We start from the raw sequence: 17,631 nt of genomic DNA on the forward strand, positions 1-17,631 counted from the left end.
CAAAAAAAGTGCATTTATTTTTTTTATTAGGGGCTTGTAAAGCATTGTACCTGTGAATCAGCAGGTCTGCCTGATGTAAACGTAAACCACGTGCAGTGATTATGGTAGCCAGAGACCTTGCAGTCTAGGGTTTAGGTTTTATAAAAATGCAAGGGATCAATAGGGAAAAAACTCAAGAAGAAATTATACCGGCATTAACTATTTGATGAAAGTCAGAATCTTACTCTTAGGTCCAGCCTGGGTGAAAAAAATAAAACCTCAGCTACAAATACTGTAGCTGCTGACTTTTTTAATATTAGGGCACTTGCCTGTCCAGGGAGTCCACGATGTCAGCCCCTCCAACTGATCTTAAGGATCAACTCCTTTCTGGTAAGGGAACTTGGTTTTGCAGCCTTTTAGCGTCACAGCGGCTTTCCTACTGCGCATGCGCAACGCTTCCTAATTGGCCTGGCGGCTAGGGAAGGAATGGGGGGGGGGGGCAGCGGCGAACGTCCGGGAGATCGGGCCGCAGCCTGTCTCTGGAAGTGGGGGAGGGGACCTGTCAAAAGCAGGACCCCTCCCCCCTGAAAGGTATCAAATGTGGCACCAGAGGGGGGAGAAAGCGTATAAGCGAGAGTTCCACTTTTGGGTGGAACTCCGCTTTAATGATAGGGCCACTTGCACTAAGAAATAAATTCTAACAACTAACCGAGGACAGAAACCTTAAAATTCCCTGAACTGATAGACCACGCATAGCTTGGCATAGACTTAAAGGAGAAGTACAGCTAAAGCTTGTTTGGCTGTACTTCTCCTGTGGCTCACAAGAGTGCAGTTCAGTTCGTTCTGCACCCCTGTGACCTGTTTTTCAGCAGACAGCAGGCTGACCTCACAGAGCCCATCCAGGCTGGGGCAAGATCATGACCATATGGTTGGGATCCAACCCACATGCCTGGACCGGCTCAGCCTCTCGCCGAACTGCTGCTGCCCCTCCACAGCCCAGCGCTCCAGTGAGGCAGAGCAGACAGCTGTGACTGACAGGCACCAGCTCTCTGCTCATGGAACTCTGAGGACCGATCGGTGGTGTTTGATCGTTCTGTTCTCAGTGTTAGAGCCGGCGGGGGACAGATGCAGCAGCAGACTAGTCCTGCATCCAGCTAGATGAGTATGATTGACAGCTGCAGCCATAACTCCAGTAAACCAAGTCAAACCCTAAATGTACGTTGGGGATGTTGAAGTGGTTAAAATATATTTAATTAAATACTTGTTTGCACCTGTTTAGAGCTCTTATTTTTGTTCACTGAAAAACTATGGCTTTCTATGTGCCCTGTTCATACAGGAATGGAGGAGGCAGCTGTGGAAAAAAGTAATGTCTGCATTTTTCCACTCCCCAGCTTTGAAACAACTGAAATGCCACTTTTGTGCCATTTCAATAAAGTTAAAGTGTTACTAATCCCACAACAGTAAAATCAGTCTGTATATGCAATAAAGTAGGCTTGTTATACTTACTGTGGGACCTAAGGGGTTAATCCTCTGCATTGTGTAAAAAAGACTGATATTGTCTTCGCTGATTCTCCCCTTCTTCCACTAATCTATCTCCTAATAGAACAGAGCCTTGGAGAGCACTCTGCACATACTCAGTTTGGTATGTATTGCTAGAGAGGGGAGGGTGCATGTGATAAGCACAGGGCCAATCGGCACTGTCCAGGCAGAGGGTGAGGGGTCCTGCAGCCTCATAGGACAATGGGGGTAGAATGAAAATTCCTACAAGCTTTAACCAGACACTGATAGAAGTCACAAGACTGCTTTATACTGCTGATGTGAAAAGGTATTTAGCAGTTTATATTTTCTAAAATAATTGCGTTTCCATCTTCTGTGTACTGTGGGAGACCAGATATAGTGAAGGCAGGTTCCTGGGTTTAGTAACGGTTTCAAAAAAAAAAAATCTGTAATTTGTGGCTGCAGTGACTTCCACTAGCCACAGATCAGATTGTTTGGGTCTGTTTAAAGCCCAACTCAGGGAAACCTAAAAACCATCCCTTGCAGTAGGGCAGTACCCACACTGCAAGAGTTAACAAGCTCTATTTATGTCTAGGGGGTGGAAAAGTAGTTTTTTGCGTTCTGGTCTGCTCCCCAGCAGACTGTGCTCCCCCATGCTCTAGCGGTGTACTATTCTTTGGCATCCACATCTAAAATGCAGGGCTGTGATCCCTGCATTGAACTTAATGATGTCAGAGGACCTCAGACTGTCAGAGCATAACCCAGAACCCAGTGTGCTGCTAATTTAAAGTGGAGTTCCACCCCAAAAAAGAAAAAAATAGTATTGTGCTTAAAAAAATCATAAAAAAACATTTGGAGAAAATTTTTTTTTTTTTTACTCGCCTCTAAATGCCTGTTGCTAGGGGGTCCCTCGTAGTCTGCCTTCTTCGGTGCCTGGGCTGGTGACATCACTTCCATCGGCGCAGGAAGGGAGATCGCCTCTCTCCCCTCCCTCTTGTCAATCATCTGGGACACGTGATCGGTCCCAGATGATTACGGGGCCAGTGACAGCATGCGGCACGCGCAGTCAGCCCCCACAGTTAAAATGCCGGCGCCGCCGAGTGGTGGGGGGGACGAGCGGGGCTTCGATCACCCACATCGCTGGACCCTAAGACAGGTAAGTGCCCGATTAAAAGTCAGCAGCTGCAGTATTTGTAGCTGCTGACTTTTATTTATTTTTTTTTTTTCATGGGCCCTCCTCTTTAAGTATCCTAAATCCTTGTATAGGTTTCCCATAATTTCCTGAATAACAGACCTCAAATGAGGTATTTGATCTTCGAACTGACAGCACTGTATAAGTGTGTCTGGATCAAAAACTGTGAGCTTGCTTTAGGATAGAGAACCACAAAGATATAAGGGGGGGTGCTCTTTTATTGTCAGATCAACAGGCTGGCTGAAAGGAACCTTGACCAAGCCGTATTACTCATTATCCGCTGAAATGTAGTTAATGAAAAGTGAATTTGCCCTCTAGGTTAAACATTGTGGCAAATTTGTGTGTGTGTGTTCATATATTTTTACATCAACTCACAAATCTTATTGGAACATAACCAGTTCTTGTTTATGTATTTCAACTGTCTTCTTGGCATTAGCTGTAAATGAGCTGCTTTACATCGTGACATGATGCATTTTTTTTTACTGCAGTAGCTTGGTCATTGCACATTGGGGGTTATTTACGAAAGGCAAATTAACTTTGCCCTACAAATGCAAAGTGCAGTCGATGTAAATCTGAGGGGTATATCTGAAATGAGGGAAAGCTCTGCTGATTTTATCATCTAATCATGTGCAAGCTAAAATGCAGTTTATTTTCCTTGCATGTCCCTCCTCGGATCTACAGCGACTGCACTTTCAGTGCAATTTCAAGTGCACTTTGCACTTGTAGTTTGCACTTGTAGTACAAAGTGGATTAGCCTTTTGTAAATAACCCCCATTGTGTGTAGGTTAAAGAGCGTAATAAACGCAAGAGTGAATATTGATATTTTCTATACCAGACATGCATAATTCTTAAATGAAGATTACACTGGTTGTGAATATTGATACAGTATCTTCCAGTATCACCAAATAAATTTGCTTCCTTAGCACAGATTGTACAGGTTGTGGATTCAAAGGTGACCTAATTTTGCCCTTAATGTTGCGGTTTAGAGCTCTGGGCTGTCACTAGACAACCAGCCTATCTGCTGGTAGTCCATGGGAAGGACTCGCATTTCTTGGTCACTGTGTATAGGTGACATTTTGGATATACATCCTAGGATCATGATTATATGATGGGCAATTTTAAATCCTCTAAGTACAAATTAAAAGAAACCTGCAGGCAGGTTATGGTTGCTTACATTTTTACATATTCTTACTAAGCTTTAATTAGTTGCAAGCACTGTGGAGCAGTTCATCTTCAACATTCACAGCAGAAACCCTAAAGACCAGTTTAGCTCCCCCCTAAGAACATTGACTTGGCATCCTTCTAATCTCAAATATAAATATACATGTACTCTGTAGGGGGGTGGGGGCAGGGCGAGCTGAGCTGCTAGGGAAATGAAAGTGGAGTTCCAGCCAAAAGCAGAAGCTTCTCTTGTCCGCCACTTTCCCTCCTCCCGGCTCCACATCTCCACGCCTTTTTGGCGGAGAGGAAGGAGTGGGTACCTGGTTTTGATGGGTACCTGCTCCCACTTCCGGTTCAGTTCGCTGCAGCACACTTTACAGGTTTCGGAAGACTACACCAATTTACGGCAAGGCTTTACGGCCGGTTACCCTTAGTCAGGATGGCGACGCCAACACCCGATAGCCAATTAAAGAATCCGCTTGGGTGGGGACACCACTAGGGATGCCCGGACAGGTTAGTGTCCTAATGTTAAGTCAACCGCTACAGTATTTCTAGGTGCTGACTTTCTTTTTTTTTTTTTTTGCCAGGGGAGCATAGAGCTTTTTTTTAAACTTCAGTACTTCTATTGTGAACTTTTAGGAGGAATACCTCCACTGTGCCTGCAGAGCTATAGGAGGTAAATGAGGGCTTGTTAAGAATTGAAGCTTTGAATTCAGAGTAGAAAACCTGTGTGTTTTGAGATCAACATTTGTTAGAACCTTTTGTAGTGTTGTGTGCTTTTTTTTTTTTTTTTTTTTTTTTAACTTCTTTTTTTTTTTTTTTCTTTCAGGGGCTGTAGCTCATCTCTATCAATACCGCAACCAGAGGACCCAGAACAAAACAGCTCAGAAAGTCACAGGCCTAAAAAAGATTCTTCCCGTGGACTAAAACGTAGTGCCAGTCCTGAGTACAGCCGGACCAACTCACCTGGCTCTGCTAAAAAACCCAAAGCACTTCAGCACGCTGAACCCTCCATTGGGACGAGGCGACCAAATAATAAACCGAAGAAGAGACAGTTTGACCAGGAGCATTCAGCTCCACCCACATCATTGCCATCCACAAGCAAAGCACACAACAGGAAGGGTGGAGTCCCCGGATCATCCCCGCTGCACAAAAGAAAAAGGACAGATAACTCCTCCTGTGTGAAGAGCAGCAGTACAGCCATAGTAGCGACTGGTGCAGAAGACAGACCTCCTAAACCCACCAAGCTGGCTTCAAAATCGGCCACCTCAGCCAAAGCTGGGTGTAGCACCATTACTGATTCTTCATCTTCTGCCTCCACCTCTTCTTCCTCCTCTTCAGCAGTCGCCTCTGTCTCTTCTGCTGCACCTCCTGGAGCTCGCGTAAAACAGGGGAAAGACCAGAACAAGGCAAGGCGTTCCCGTTCTGCCTCAAGCCCCAGCCCTCGGAGGAGCAGCCGGGAAAAGGAACAGTCCAAAGCTAGCAGCTCCTCCAAGTTTGATTGGGCAGCTCGTTTTAGCCCAAAAGTCAGCCTTTCCAAAACAAAACTTTCCCTCCCGGGATCTTCCAAGGCTGAGACTTCAAAACCTGGACCCTCAGGATTACAAGCAAAACTAGCAAGTAAGTGATTGTAGCAAAGTGGTATATTGCAACACTTGTAAGAAACCTGTAACAAAAGACATGAGGGAGCTACCATTGTGCTACCACTTAGAAACTGATGTGGATCAAGCTTGTTTATTAGGTACCTCACAGTGAAGTCAAGGCTCATAATCTGGACAAATGTTCAGAGGCTGTTACTAACCCCGTATACGTGGGCAGTATGTCGGGAGAAGTTTTCCTGTATAAAAAATAACAGCCAACATTCTGCCGTGTACGGTGGTCTGTCTGACAGAAACCGGCCGTTCGGCTGGCTTCTGTCTGGGTATGCATTCTGGAAAACCACTCCCAATCGGCGCACTCAGCCAGAGAGCACTGATCTGAGTGTTCTGGAGGTGGGGGGGTTGGACGTCCCCCTGTCAGAAAGCAAAAGCTCAGCAGGGGGAGATCGCTGGACTAAGGCTAATCCAGCTGTCAATATTGTAATCTTTTATGCAACCCAGCGGGTTGCATGAAAAAAAACTGTACTGTGTACCTGGGTTTAGAAAGCACGTACTGTGTTTATCACTGTATAACATGCACTAGAGTTTAGGAGGGAAGTTTCAAGGGAAAAAACTTTACACGGACCCCCTGCACTCCCAGGAGACCCACAGAAGAGTGTTTAATGAGGTATTTAGAAGCTTCGATTTGCATTGACACAGGAGAAGCATTGTATGAGAAGGGGCTGGCAGTGCTGTCCCAGGGCCAGGAGAGGTGGAGGGCGGACACCGCACCAGGCCTGAAGAGCTGCGGGCAAGGAGTTTTTAGGTGCGGCCACGGCTTCGGCCTAGGCCGGACGCCGCGGACTAGGCCGAAGCCGCGGCCTCGCCTAAAAGCTCATGCCCGCAGCGCCTCAGGACCGGCGCGGTTTCCAAAAAAAAAACTCGATTCGAATCGTGTTTTTTTTAAGAGAATCGAAGATTTTTTTTTTTAAGAAAATCTCCCAGCCCTTTTACTGTACCAGATGTTTCTCCTTATACTGTATTTCAATAAACCATGATATTTGACAAAATAGTTTTATACATCTATTAAGAACTTCCTTTTTGGATCTTGTACATTGCTGTTTTAAAGCTCCATGGGGGAAAACAATTCTTCTATAATCCAATTTCGGGGTGTGCAGCTCTTTCCATCTCTTCTATATGTGTCCTCCCTTTTTTCATACGAAATTTAGTAACATAATGGAGTTTAAAAAAAAAAAAAAAAATTAGCCCTTCATTTTTTTGCAACATTGAAAGTAATATTTACAGTAGTGATTATTTGCTCTTTTTGTACTATATAGGGCTAATTTTAGCTTTTTTAACCCCATTATGTTGGCTTGAATGGAGGAGAAGATTTGGATGCTGCACACTGGATGTAGTAAAAAAACTTCACTTTATTGAAAAAATGGGATCATCAAAACAACAAGACTGTCATGCAGAAAGTACAGATTAGCTTACCTGTACTTTCTGCATGACAGTCTTGTTGTTTTGATGATCCCATTTTTTCAATAAAGTGAAGTTTTTTGACTACATCCAGTGTGCGGCATCCAAATCTTCTCCTCCATTCAAGCCTGCTTTGCCTAGCATTCAGCCAGCACCTGGAGCTCTTCTGCTCTGAAACTTCTACTTACACCTGGGTCAGTGTCAGCCTGAGCGGTGGAAACACTTTCTTTGCTTGTCTGCATCTAAGGATATAACCCCATTATGTTACTGGCCGATTAATTGATTATGAAAATAGTAATCGATTAATTTCATAATCAATTAGTTGTCGATTAATCGATTCGTTGTTTCGGCCCTAGTTATGTGTCATTAAACATCTAGAGACTAATTGAATTCCAGAAAATATTTATTTACCATAGGTTTACCTGAGGTTCAGTAATCTCTGGCCTTAGATTAATTTGGGCTGTTTCTATTTCTTTTAAATATATGGTTTTTAACCACTTCACATCCAGGCCATTTCTGACACTTCGCTCCTACATGTCAAAAATCATCATTTCTTTGCTATAAAATTAGATAGAACCCCCAAACATTATATATGTTTTTTTAGCAGAGACCCTAGAGAATACAATGGCAGTCATTGCAACTTTTTATCTTGCACGATATTTGCGCAGCAATTTTTCAAACGCGTTTTTTTTTAAAAAAAAACAGTTTCATGCTTTAAAAAAAAACAAAACAGCAAAGTTAGCCAAATTTTTTTGCATTGTGTGAAAGATGAAGTTACGCCGAGTAAATAGATACCTAACATGTCACGCTTCAAAATTGCACACGCTCGTGGAATGGCGCCAAACTTTGGTACTTAAAAATCTCCATAGGCGACGCTTTAACATTTTTTACTGGTTACATGTTTTGAGTTACAGAGGAGGTCTAGGGCCAAAATTATTGCTCTCGCTCTAACGTTCGCGGTGATACCTCACATGTGTGGTTTGAACACCGTTTTCATATGTGGGCGGGACTTAGGTATGCGTCCGCTTCTGCGTGCGAGCTCACGGGGACAGGGGCGCTTTAAAAAATTTTTTTTTTTTTTTTATTGTTAATTTTACTTAAAAATTTTTATTTTTACATTTTAAAAATTTTTTTTTTTTTTTTGATCACTTTTATTCCTATTACAAGGAATGTAAACATCCCTTGTAATAGGAATATGACACGATCAGTCCTCTTTACAGTGAGATATGGGGTCAATAAGACCCCACATCTCACCTCTAGGCTGGCAAGCCTAAAATAAAAAAAATAAAACGATCGCCGCTTCACAGCCGAAGCGGCGCCGTTTTTTTAAATGCAGAGGCCGGGCGTGACGTCATAACATCGCGCCCGGCCTCCGAACGATCATAGAGACTCCGGCGACCATCTGGTCCGCCGGAAATCTCTATGGTGAACATCCGGCGCCGGCGGATTCGCTATCCGACTCACCGATCGCTGAGGTGAGTCGGTAGTAGCAACGGAGGGCGGCGGGAGGGGGGGGACGTCCCCTCCCGCCGCCCGTAAGAACGATCAAGCGGCGGAACAGCCGCTATGATCGTTCTTATGGTGTACGGAATCGCCGGCTGAAAATGCCGGTATCTGAATGATGTCTGTAGCCTCAGACATCATTCAGATATAAGCCCCGAAAGTCGAGGACGTCATATGACGTCCTCCGGATGTCAATCGGTTAATCAGAATATATTTTGTATAAATGTTTTTTTTTATTCACTAAATTGTCTGTCCCAACTGTACCAGTAAAGTGGTTTTAGTTACTAGAGAGCAAATGTAAAGCGTGACTAATTGCAGTTTTGACCAAACACGTGTCATTATAAAGTTGTCCTTAAAGTTAGAGTGAGTAAATGTTATTACTGATGTACTTCCTGTTTAATAATGTTGAAACTGGTCATTTATGGGGCATGCTGGTAAAGGCATTTGAATTTTAGTGCTGTCAGCCTATACATTCTTTTGTCTATGGAACTGGAAACAGTTGACTTTTTAACACCGGTGTTCGAGTTTGGTCTGGTTTTTGCATCGGTGTCAAGTTGGGCAGTAAAAGCTTGTATGATACTTAGGATTTGGATTTCCATTCCTTTGTTTGGCCCTGATGGTAGATAAAGGGCTATCGTTTCTACAGTGGAGGATGGAAAATGATCGTGATTGGCTGCAAAAGGCAACACAGGCAAGTGTCTTGTTTTATTTAACATAAAGTTAGAGCGCGGTGTAAAGTCCAGAGTCTAATACCTTTTTTATAAAGCAGCACTCGGCAAAAATGGCCAAGAATGCTGGCTTCTTCAATGCCTCCTGATACTTAGGGGTTGATTTACTAAAGCTAGAGTGCAAAATCTGGTGCTACTCTGCATGGTAGCCAATCAGCTTCTAACTTCAGCTTGTTCAATTAAGCTTTGACAATAAAACCTGGAATCTGGTGGTTTCTATGTAGAGCTCCACCAGATCTTGCAAGCTCCAGTTTTAGTAAATCGCCCCCTTGGAATCTGCAGCACAGAGAGTGAGGTAAATGAATGTAAAGGAGGAAATGGTGGGTCAAATAGAACATTGAGTTTTTACTTCTACATCTTGTGATTTCTTACCGAAATTGTAAATGATTATATGCTCTTGTGCAACATCGCACCATGGTTATAACCAGATATGTTGGCCTCTATGTAATATGGATTATTATTTCAGAAGTGGAAGATCTACCTCATGCTAGTTAAGCAATGGTCATGTCGGCAACTATTTTGGCAATATTTGGTGCTACCACTCCTTTGTACCACAAATGATGTTTGATTAGTGTGCCTTGTATAAATGATCATAGCGTTACTCTCCAGCTCGTGAGCAGCCAAAATACTGTGCCAGTGGTTTATCAAAGGGGTACTTGTGTCACGTAGCGAGGCTGATTAACTTTGAACACACATTGTGAAGAATAAAAGAAATATGGATCTCCCTTGCACACAGTTGACTGAAGTAAATGGTTCTGCAGAAATAAGTGAAGTTTTTTGGGGGTTTCTTTTTGTTTTTTAAATTAGGTTTTTGTGTGTTCCTGGCTGTCTGACTAAAGATATTATACCTTTTTCATTTCCTTGTATGTGTAGTTATACTGAAAACTGTTTCATAACATGCCTTACTGCTGCATAATGTTCTCCATGCAAATCTAAATGGTGGCAAGCAATTTGACCCGTTCAGGATCCACTTGGGCCTGTGGTAACAAGCCCTTTCAGTTGTTGGACGTAATCTTTATTGTAGCTGAAAAATCTTTGTGTTTATTACCAATCCTATACCCTTTCTGCTTGAGGGTCCTCAGTCTTCCTGAGAGCCATCGATGGGGCAATGGCGTCTGTCTCCAGCATACAAGGTCATAAAGAGCTCTTGAGGGAAAATTGAAATCTGTGGTTAAATTCAGGACGTTTATGTCCACCTTTTTTATGTATTTGCTTTTATTAAATTGGGGGGGGGGGAGGACAAGTCTGGCTAGTGTTACGAAGAAAATTTTATTTGTTTCTAGTAAACAGTTTTATAACTTGAAGTGTTGTTGGACCAGTTACAGAATTTTGACTGGGAGGTGGTGCGAACATTCTTTTCAGGTGATTAATGCCATGTGGCGATGGGTTAGTATGTCTTATGGCAGCCGTTATTAACATAGTCAGAGATAATTATGGCTCTGTGACTTGTGTTGAGTGCTTCAGAATTTCTAATTAATCTGTTTGCTGTGGGGCAATCCCCTTGTTTTTTTCTTTTTAAAATGATTGTAATGTTTAGGGTGGATAGCCAAACACTTAGATGCTGCTTTTTTTTTTTTTTTATAAAGTTTTTCACTCACTAACCAGTGCCAAAGCATTAAAAACTGTGTTGTGCAGGACACTAATCCATAGAATCAAGTCTGACCTCTTATCTCTTCCACAGTCAGCCTGACACACACAAACCAGGGCTAGTTTGGGTAGAAGTCAGTTAATGCATCATTTTAGTCTTTGGAGTCTAGGGGTGGGGGGGGGGGGGGGGGGAAACTATAAAAACATGTAGAAAACCTATCCATATCCAATATACAGCCAATGCCATAGCAATAAACTCTACAACAACCACTGGATTTGTCAGACATATTACCTGGAGCAGTTGGCAACTGACCTACAACTCAGTTGCTTATGGAAGACCCCCTATGATTTGACGGTGCTCATTCATTGCGATGTTAGAAGCACACCTCTATTGTGGTGGCCAGCGCTGTAACTACATAAAGTTTTCACTAAATTGGAAAGAAAGGGAATTCTTTACTGTATGGGGTGAGGAAGTCTTGGGGCTGTCAGCTACCTTAAATCCGTCCCCCTCCTTTCACCCAGTGATACCAGAGTTCCCTTTTGGTAACGGGAAGGGCATATGCGAAGGCCAAATAGAGAGCTTTATGATTTGACTACATTATCTTGTCTACATATATGTACACTAGATGTTAAAAAAAAAAAAATCTCTCTCTCTCTCTATATATATATATATATATATATATATATATATATATATATATATATATATATATATATATATATATATATATATATATATATATATATATATATATATATATATATATATATATAATTTTTTCAAAAAAAAAAAAAACCTGAATACTCGTTCTGAAGAAGTGAAAGACTTGTAAAACGCATACGTTTGGGATATCCGATGAAATCGGTATATGCTGTAGACTTCTAGAAATTCATGCAGGGTTATAATTTAGGGAATCTAAATGGCTATGTGTTATCTGTAAGGGAACATGGTGGATTTCCATATCTTATTGTATTGGAATGAAATTGTGTAAAATCTGTATATTTTTGTAATTTGATATGCATGGTATCCAAATTTTGCTTGTGTTGAGCTGCGTGAGAACCCCATAAGCCCTGGTCCACATGGACAAAAGTTGGGCGGCATCAGCTGGTTCAAAAATTGGCCGACACTCGGCCTGTGTGTACTGCAGCCAGCCATTCGTACGGCTTCTACCGAAGGGGCATGACCTGACCGAAAAAGGTCGGCCGACCGACTCCTGGGCAGCACTCTCAGCCCTGTCCTGTTCCTGCTTTCTTTATATTGATGACCTTTTTTATTTTGAGAGTTATGTCTTACTTTTAATGCAATAAGCCGCTGCACTTCCTTATATCGATGGTCTATCAGAATCTTGAAACCAAAACAACATTTGAGTCGTTATTTGGGTGACAGAGCAATTCTGAAACCTTCTGGTTACTTTGCCACCTACAGAAGGTAGGGAGTACACCTGTGCTTTTTCTTGCTAAGACAGCATTGAGGAAAAATATCTATGCTGCTGTGGAGCCAACATTAAACTTTGATCCCTGATCTGTTCAACTTCCCGCCTGCAGTGCCATTTGACCCCTTTGGTGGTCTTGATCAATTCTGCCAGATATCAACTGCTCAGGTTCCACGAGTACTAGAGCCTTTATGATGCTTAACACACCTGCAACATGTTTGATTCTAGACACATTTCAGACAGTCCAACTGCGCCAGATGCCTCTAGCACACTGTCCACTGATGGGTCATGGCTTGCTTGCTGAACACCCCCTGATAGTACAGATGTTAATAATCTGGGTTCCTGTTTGCTGGTATTAAATGGGTTTTAAAATTTTGTGTGTTTTTTTTTTTTTTTTTTTTTTTAAGGATGACAGCAAATTATAGTTGTGGGTGGGGTTAACCTGTGCTGGACTTTTCTTTCTTCTTTCTTCTTCTTTCTTCGTTCTTCTTTCTTCTCTCTTCCTCCTCTTTTTAAAAAGGACGAGAAATAAAAATATAGCCGCTTACCAGTCCTTTAGATGTAGTGGCTGTTTAAGTCCCACATGCCCATAGTAAAGACTTTCTCTGAAGGTCCAGCAACGCCTGACAGAGCCAAGGAGGACTCTGCAAAGGGCAGAGACTTTAAAGGGGTTATAAAACCTTCTGTAGTGCCAGAGCCCCCCTTTCACTTACCTGAACCTGATCGTTCCAGCGACGGGGACGAGCACAGCAGCTCCAGCCACTATGTGTGTGTGTGTGTGTGTATGTATATATATATGTGTGTGTGTGTGTGTGTGTGTGTGTGTGTGTGTGTGTATATATATATATATATATATATATATATATATATATATATATTTATTTTCTCACTTTGCAGTCTGTTCACTTCCTGGATTTACACACACACCTCCAGGTCTGCAGCTTTCATTGGCCCTCTTATGATTCATCCCACCTCTCTTCCTGGCAAACGCTCATGAAAGAGCTGTGCATGATATCATAAGCCTAGGCTAATCACCAGACAAACATGGAAGTGGGCTGTATAAGGTATTTACTGGCAGAAAAATGTTTTACTATCCAAAGTTAAATCAACAAGGGCAGAAAATTCAATAGATGGATAGTTGAAAAGATGACTGAAGGTCCACTTTAAATAGCAGAGGGGGCTTGTTAATCAGTTTCAGCTGCTTTAGTGTTAATGAAATTAACAGGTGCAGTAGACCTCTAAAACAGGAATGGTTTTACAGGTGGAGGCCACTGACATTTTGTTTTTCTTTACTCCTCATTTCTGAATTTTTTTTCACTAGTTTTGCATTTGGCTAGGGTCTGTGTCACTACTGGTAGCATTATATCCGATACCTGGACCCTACAGAGGTTGCACAGGCAGTCCAACTCCTCCAGGATGGCATCAACACATGCTATTGCTAGGAGGTTTGCTGTGTCTCCCAGCACAGTCTCGAGCATGGAGGAGATTCCAGGAAAGCTAAACAGGGCCGAAGCAGGTCCTTAACCCATCAGCAGGAGCGGTATCTGCTTCTTTGTGCAAGGAGGAACAGGATGAGCACTTCCAGAGCCCTACAAAATGACCTCCAGCAGGCCACTGGTGTGAATGTCTCTGACCAAACAACCAAACAAACTTCATGAGGGTGGCATGCGGGCCCGACGTCCTCTAGTGGGCCCTGTGCTCACTGCCTGACACCGTGGAGCTTGATTGGCATTTGCCATCGAACACCAGAATTGGCAGGTTCGCCACTGACGCCCAGTGCTTTTCAGAGGAGAGCAGGTTCACCCTGAGCACATGTGACAGACGTGAAAGGGTCTGGAGAAGCGGTGGAGAATGTTATGCTGCCTGTAAAATCGTTCAGCATGACTGGTTGGGTGGTGGGTCAGTGATGGTCTGGGGGAGGCATATCCATGGAGGGACGCACAGACCTCTACAAGCTAGACAATGGCACACCCTGACTGCCATTAGGTATCTGGATGAAATCCTTGGACCCATTGTAAGACCCTACGCTGGTGCAGTGGGTCCTGGGTTCCTCCTGGTGCACGACAATGCCCGGGCCTCATGTGGCGAGAGTACTATGCAGCCAGTTCCTGGAGGATGAAGGAATTGATACCATTGAATGGCCCCCTCGCTCATCTGACCTAAACCCAATAGAACACCTCTGGGACATTATATTTCGGGCCATCCAACGCTGCCAGGTTGCACCTCAGTCTGTTCAGGAGCTCAGTGATGCCCAGGGAGGAAATACCCTACAACACCACCTCTCGTCTCATTAGGTGCATGCCCAGACGTCGGGCATGCATGCAAGCTTGTGTGGGGGCCCTACAAACTACCATTTTGAGCTGCTGCAATGAAATTTCAGCAAAATGGACTAGCCTGCTGTTTCATTTTGGGTTGAGGTTTCTTCTTTTTTGGTTCTTAGGCTACATATGTGGTATTTGCTACAGAAACAACTGTAGCCTGATGGACATTTTATGAGACTTAATAATCCCCTTAATGGTACAGTGCAGGATACAGGCTTGATATTCATAGACCCTGGGTAGTAGGCTGCTGCTTCTTTCCGTTGACTGGACATTGGCAAAGCTTTTGGATACATCTCCTGCGCATACTCCACTTTGTAAGACCTATGTTTTTTTGCTAGTGCCCTTTTGGTAATACCCTTGTAATACCTTAGAAACCATGGCCGAGCCCTGTGCTATGGGGTTGGCCTGTAATGTTTCAGGTACTGCATACTAAAACCAAAAGGTTTAGGTGGAGTGTCATGTGCATAGCTATATAATTACACCCGAGGAGGCATCATCCCTAAGTAACAGACTATATACAAACGCTAAGAATTGGCATTATATAAATATGCCTCCAGGGATGACCAATCCAAATAAACATAACTTTAAAAAAAAAAATTAAAATAAGATTCCTGTATAAAATTACCCAAAGGTTAATATCCCCATCTTAAACTACAATACAGTGCAATGTATGATCTCAGAAATACAGTGAGGGAGAGAGGCAAACAAGCTTCCCCTTTTGGGCGGAACTCCACTTTAAGCAGCCTTTAATTAAACCTGATTATTTTCTGAGCAAAGAACTGTCTAGCGAACTCTGCTGTTCACATTGCAGGAGTACATAAATGACAGGCAGATTTCCTCGGCAGTCACCACCTGAACCACTGGGAGTTGTCCCTTCACTCTCTTGTCCTCAGGTGGACATTTTGGCCTCTAGGTTCAACAAGGATCCTCTAGCTCTGGCAATGAATGTCATAATTCACTACACTCCATTCTAGCTAAATATATGCTTTTCCTCCAGTGAGAATCCAGTGGCTCCAGCTGCCTCAGCGAAGTCTGAGACTAGAAATGAAGATTTTTACCACCTTAATTTTTGCTATTCAGCACTGCGCTACTTTAACTGGCAATTGCGGGGTCATGCAACCCTGTACCCAAATGAAGTTTATATTAAATATAAGTTTATATAATATTGTATAAGTTTATATTATATTTTTTTTTTTTTTTTTTACAAATAGAGCTTTCTTTTGGTGGTATTTGATCACCACTTTTTTTTTTTTTCCTTATTGTTGATTATATAAATGAGCAAAGACCGAAAAATTTTGAAAAAAAAATAAAATAATTTTTAGCTTCTGCTATAACACATCCAATAAGAAAAATAAAAAAATCAGATCGCTTCAAAAATGTAGGCAGAAATGTATTCTGCTACATATTAATCAATAACTGTATATTGGTTTACGTGAAAGTTATAGCATCTAATAACTATGGTGTGTGTATAGATATATATTTATATTTATTAGAATTTCTTTTTTTTTTTTTTTTTTTATATACTAGTAATGGCGGTGATCAGCAACTTATAGAGGGGCTGTATTTTTGTGATGGGGCGATTTCCGCTAGTGGTTTAGGTAAAAAAATGTTTGGACTCTGTAGCCACTTTAAAGAATATCCTGCTTCTAAACCCACCATTGCTAGGTGACTAAGACAACTCATTGTTGTCTTATGCTTTCAAGGATAAATGTACCACTACATGCTCACTTCATCTGGTCGATTGACATTTCTTGGGTTTTCCGACAAAAGCTTCTGTTGCTCAGCTTTGTAAACGTCTTTGGGTTTATATGTCCTCCAAAGGTGTACGTCCAGGCCTCTGTGGATGCAGCCTTTAGAGTGAGACTGAGATGTGGTTTGTGTTGAATTCTGCTAATCCTGTCCTGCTAAAGGGTGTTTGGAATGCAGCTAAAGCCCTGTACACATGGGCAGAATGTCAGACATTTGTCAGGACAAAAAATGACATTCTGTCTAATCATTCTGTTTAATTTAGGTTTTGACTTTTAGTTGTACTTTAAAAATGCCATGGCTGATCTGTGTACTGAACAACCTAGCTGCCTTTTGCCCTCTCACACAGCCTTTTGGGGTGTCCAGTCTGCATTATCACAACACTGGTTTCTTTAGTCAAGGAAGTGAATAAATCGTTTTTTCAGGCAGAAAAGAAATATAGTCTAAGTAGTAACTTTAAGGCCTCATGTACACTGCTGCTGGTAAACGGACATTTAGGAGCAGTTGGGCATTTTTTTCAAATGCTCCTGAACTCTCCTGTGTTATCTTATCAGTACATGTACACAGGTTAGTTTATAGTAGTTTCTAGGCAGTTGCGTTTAGAGGCTTTTTTTTGGAACCCAAAAAAAAATGCGTTCAGAAGCTGAGCTTAGAGGCATTTCAAACGCTAAACGCGGTAACTCGCGCTTAGCCGCGTTTTGTTTACAGGCATTTCTTCATTTTTGGTTATTTTGGAAATTTTTTTTTTTTTTTTTTTTTTTTTACAAACGCTTCTAAACGCAAACGTGGCTTAAGACGGCAAAACGGGCATTTTAAACATGGGTTACTCTCTGTCAAGTTAAATCATTCAGGAGAGGTTGTAAAAATGTCCCGTGTACATGAAGCCTAAATGTACCCATAATCGAATGTTATTATAAATCTATGTTAACAGTTTTGCTGTAATACATAAATGGAAATTAGTTTCCTGCAGAAAATGCCGCTTCTATTTCATTCTACTGCTTGCTTGAAACATGTGAAAGCAGTTTCTGTAGAGTTCTGTATTTGACTTGCCAAGACCTCCAGAATTGTGGCCAACTCTATAAGCAGCGGCAGGCCTCATTAACCACTTCAGCCCGAAAGGTTTACCCCTTCCTGACCAGGCAATTGTTTGTGTTACGGTTATTAACTGACAAATGCGTGGTCGTGCGACGCTGTACCCAAATAAAATTGATGCCCTTTTTTTCTCCACAAATAGAGCTTTCTTTTGGTGGTATTTGATCACCTGCGGTTTTTATTTTTTGTGCTATAAACAGAAACCATTTTTTACTTTCTGCTATAAAAGTGTATATTGATTGGTTTGTGCAAAAGTTATAGCATCTATAAACTATGGGATAGATTTATGGAGTTTATTTATTTATTTATTTTTTTTATTGTTTTTACTAATAATGT

General features: G+C 42.1%; 1 protein-coding gene across 1 annotated transcript in view; it reads left to right on the forward strand.

The window, feature by feature from the left end:
- TRIP12 (thyroid hormone receptor interactor 12) overlaps positions 1-17,631 on the forward strand; it is a gene marked incomplete in the record, with an annotated part of 166,707 nt that overhangs the window by 46,104 nt on the left and 102,972 nt on the right. The window contains 1 exon segment of the mRNA XM_073625659.1: positions 4,659-5,449. Coding sequence (XP_073481760.1) covers positions 4,659-5,449 — 791 coding nt within the window.

Source organism: Aquarana catesbeiana, linkage group LG04 (assembly GCF_042186555.1).
Source record: "Aquarana catesbeiana isolate 2022-GZ linkage group LG04, ASM4218655v1, whole genome shotgun sequence".
In the NCBI taxonomy this organism is placed as follows: Eukaryota; Metazoa; Chordata; class Amphibia; order Anura; family Ranidae; genus Aquarana; species Aquarana catesbeiana.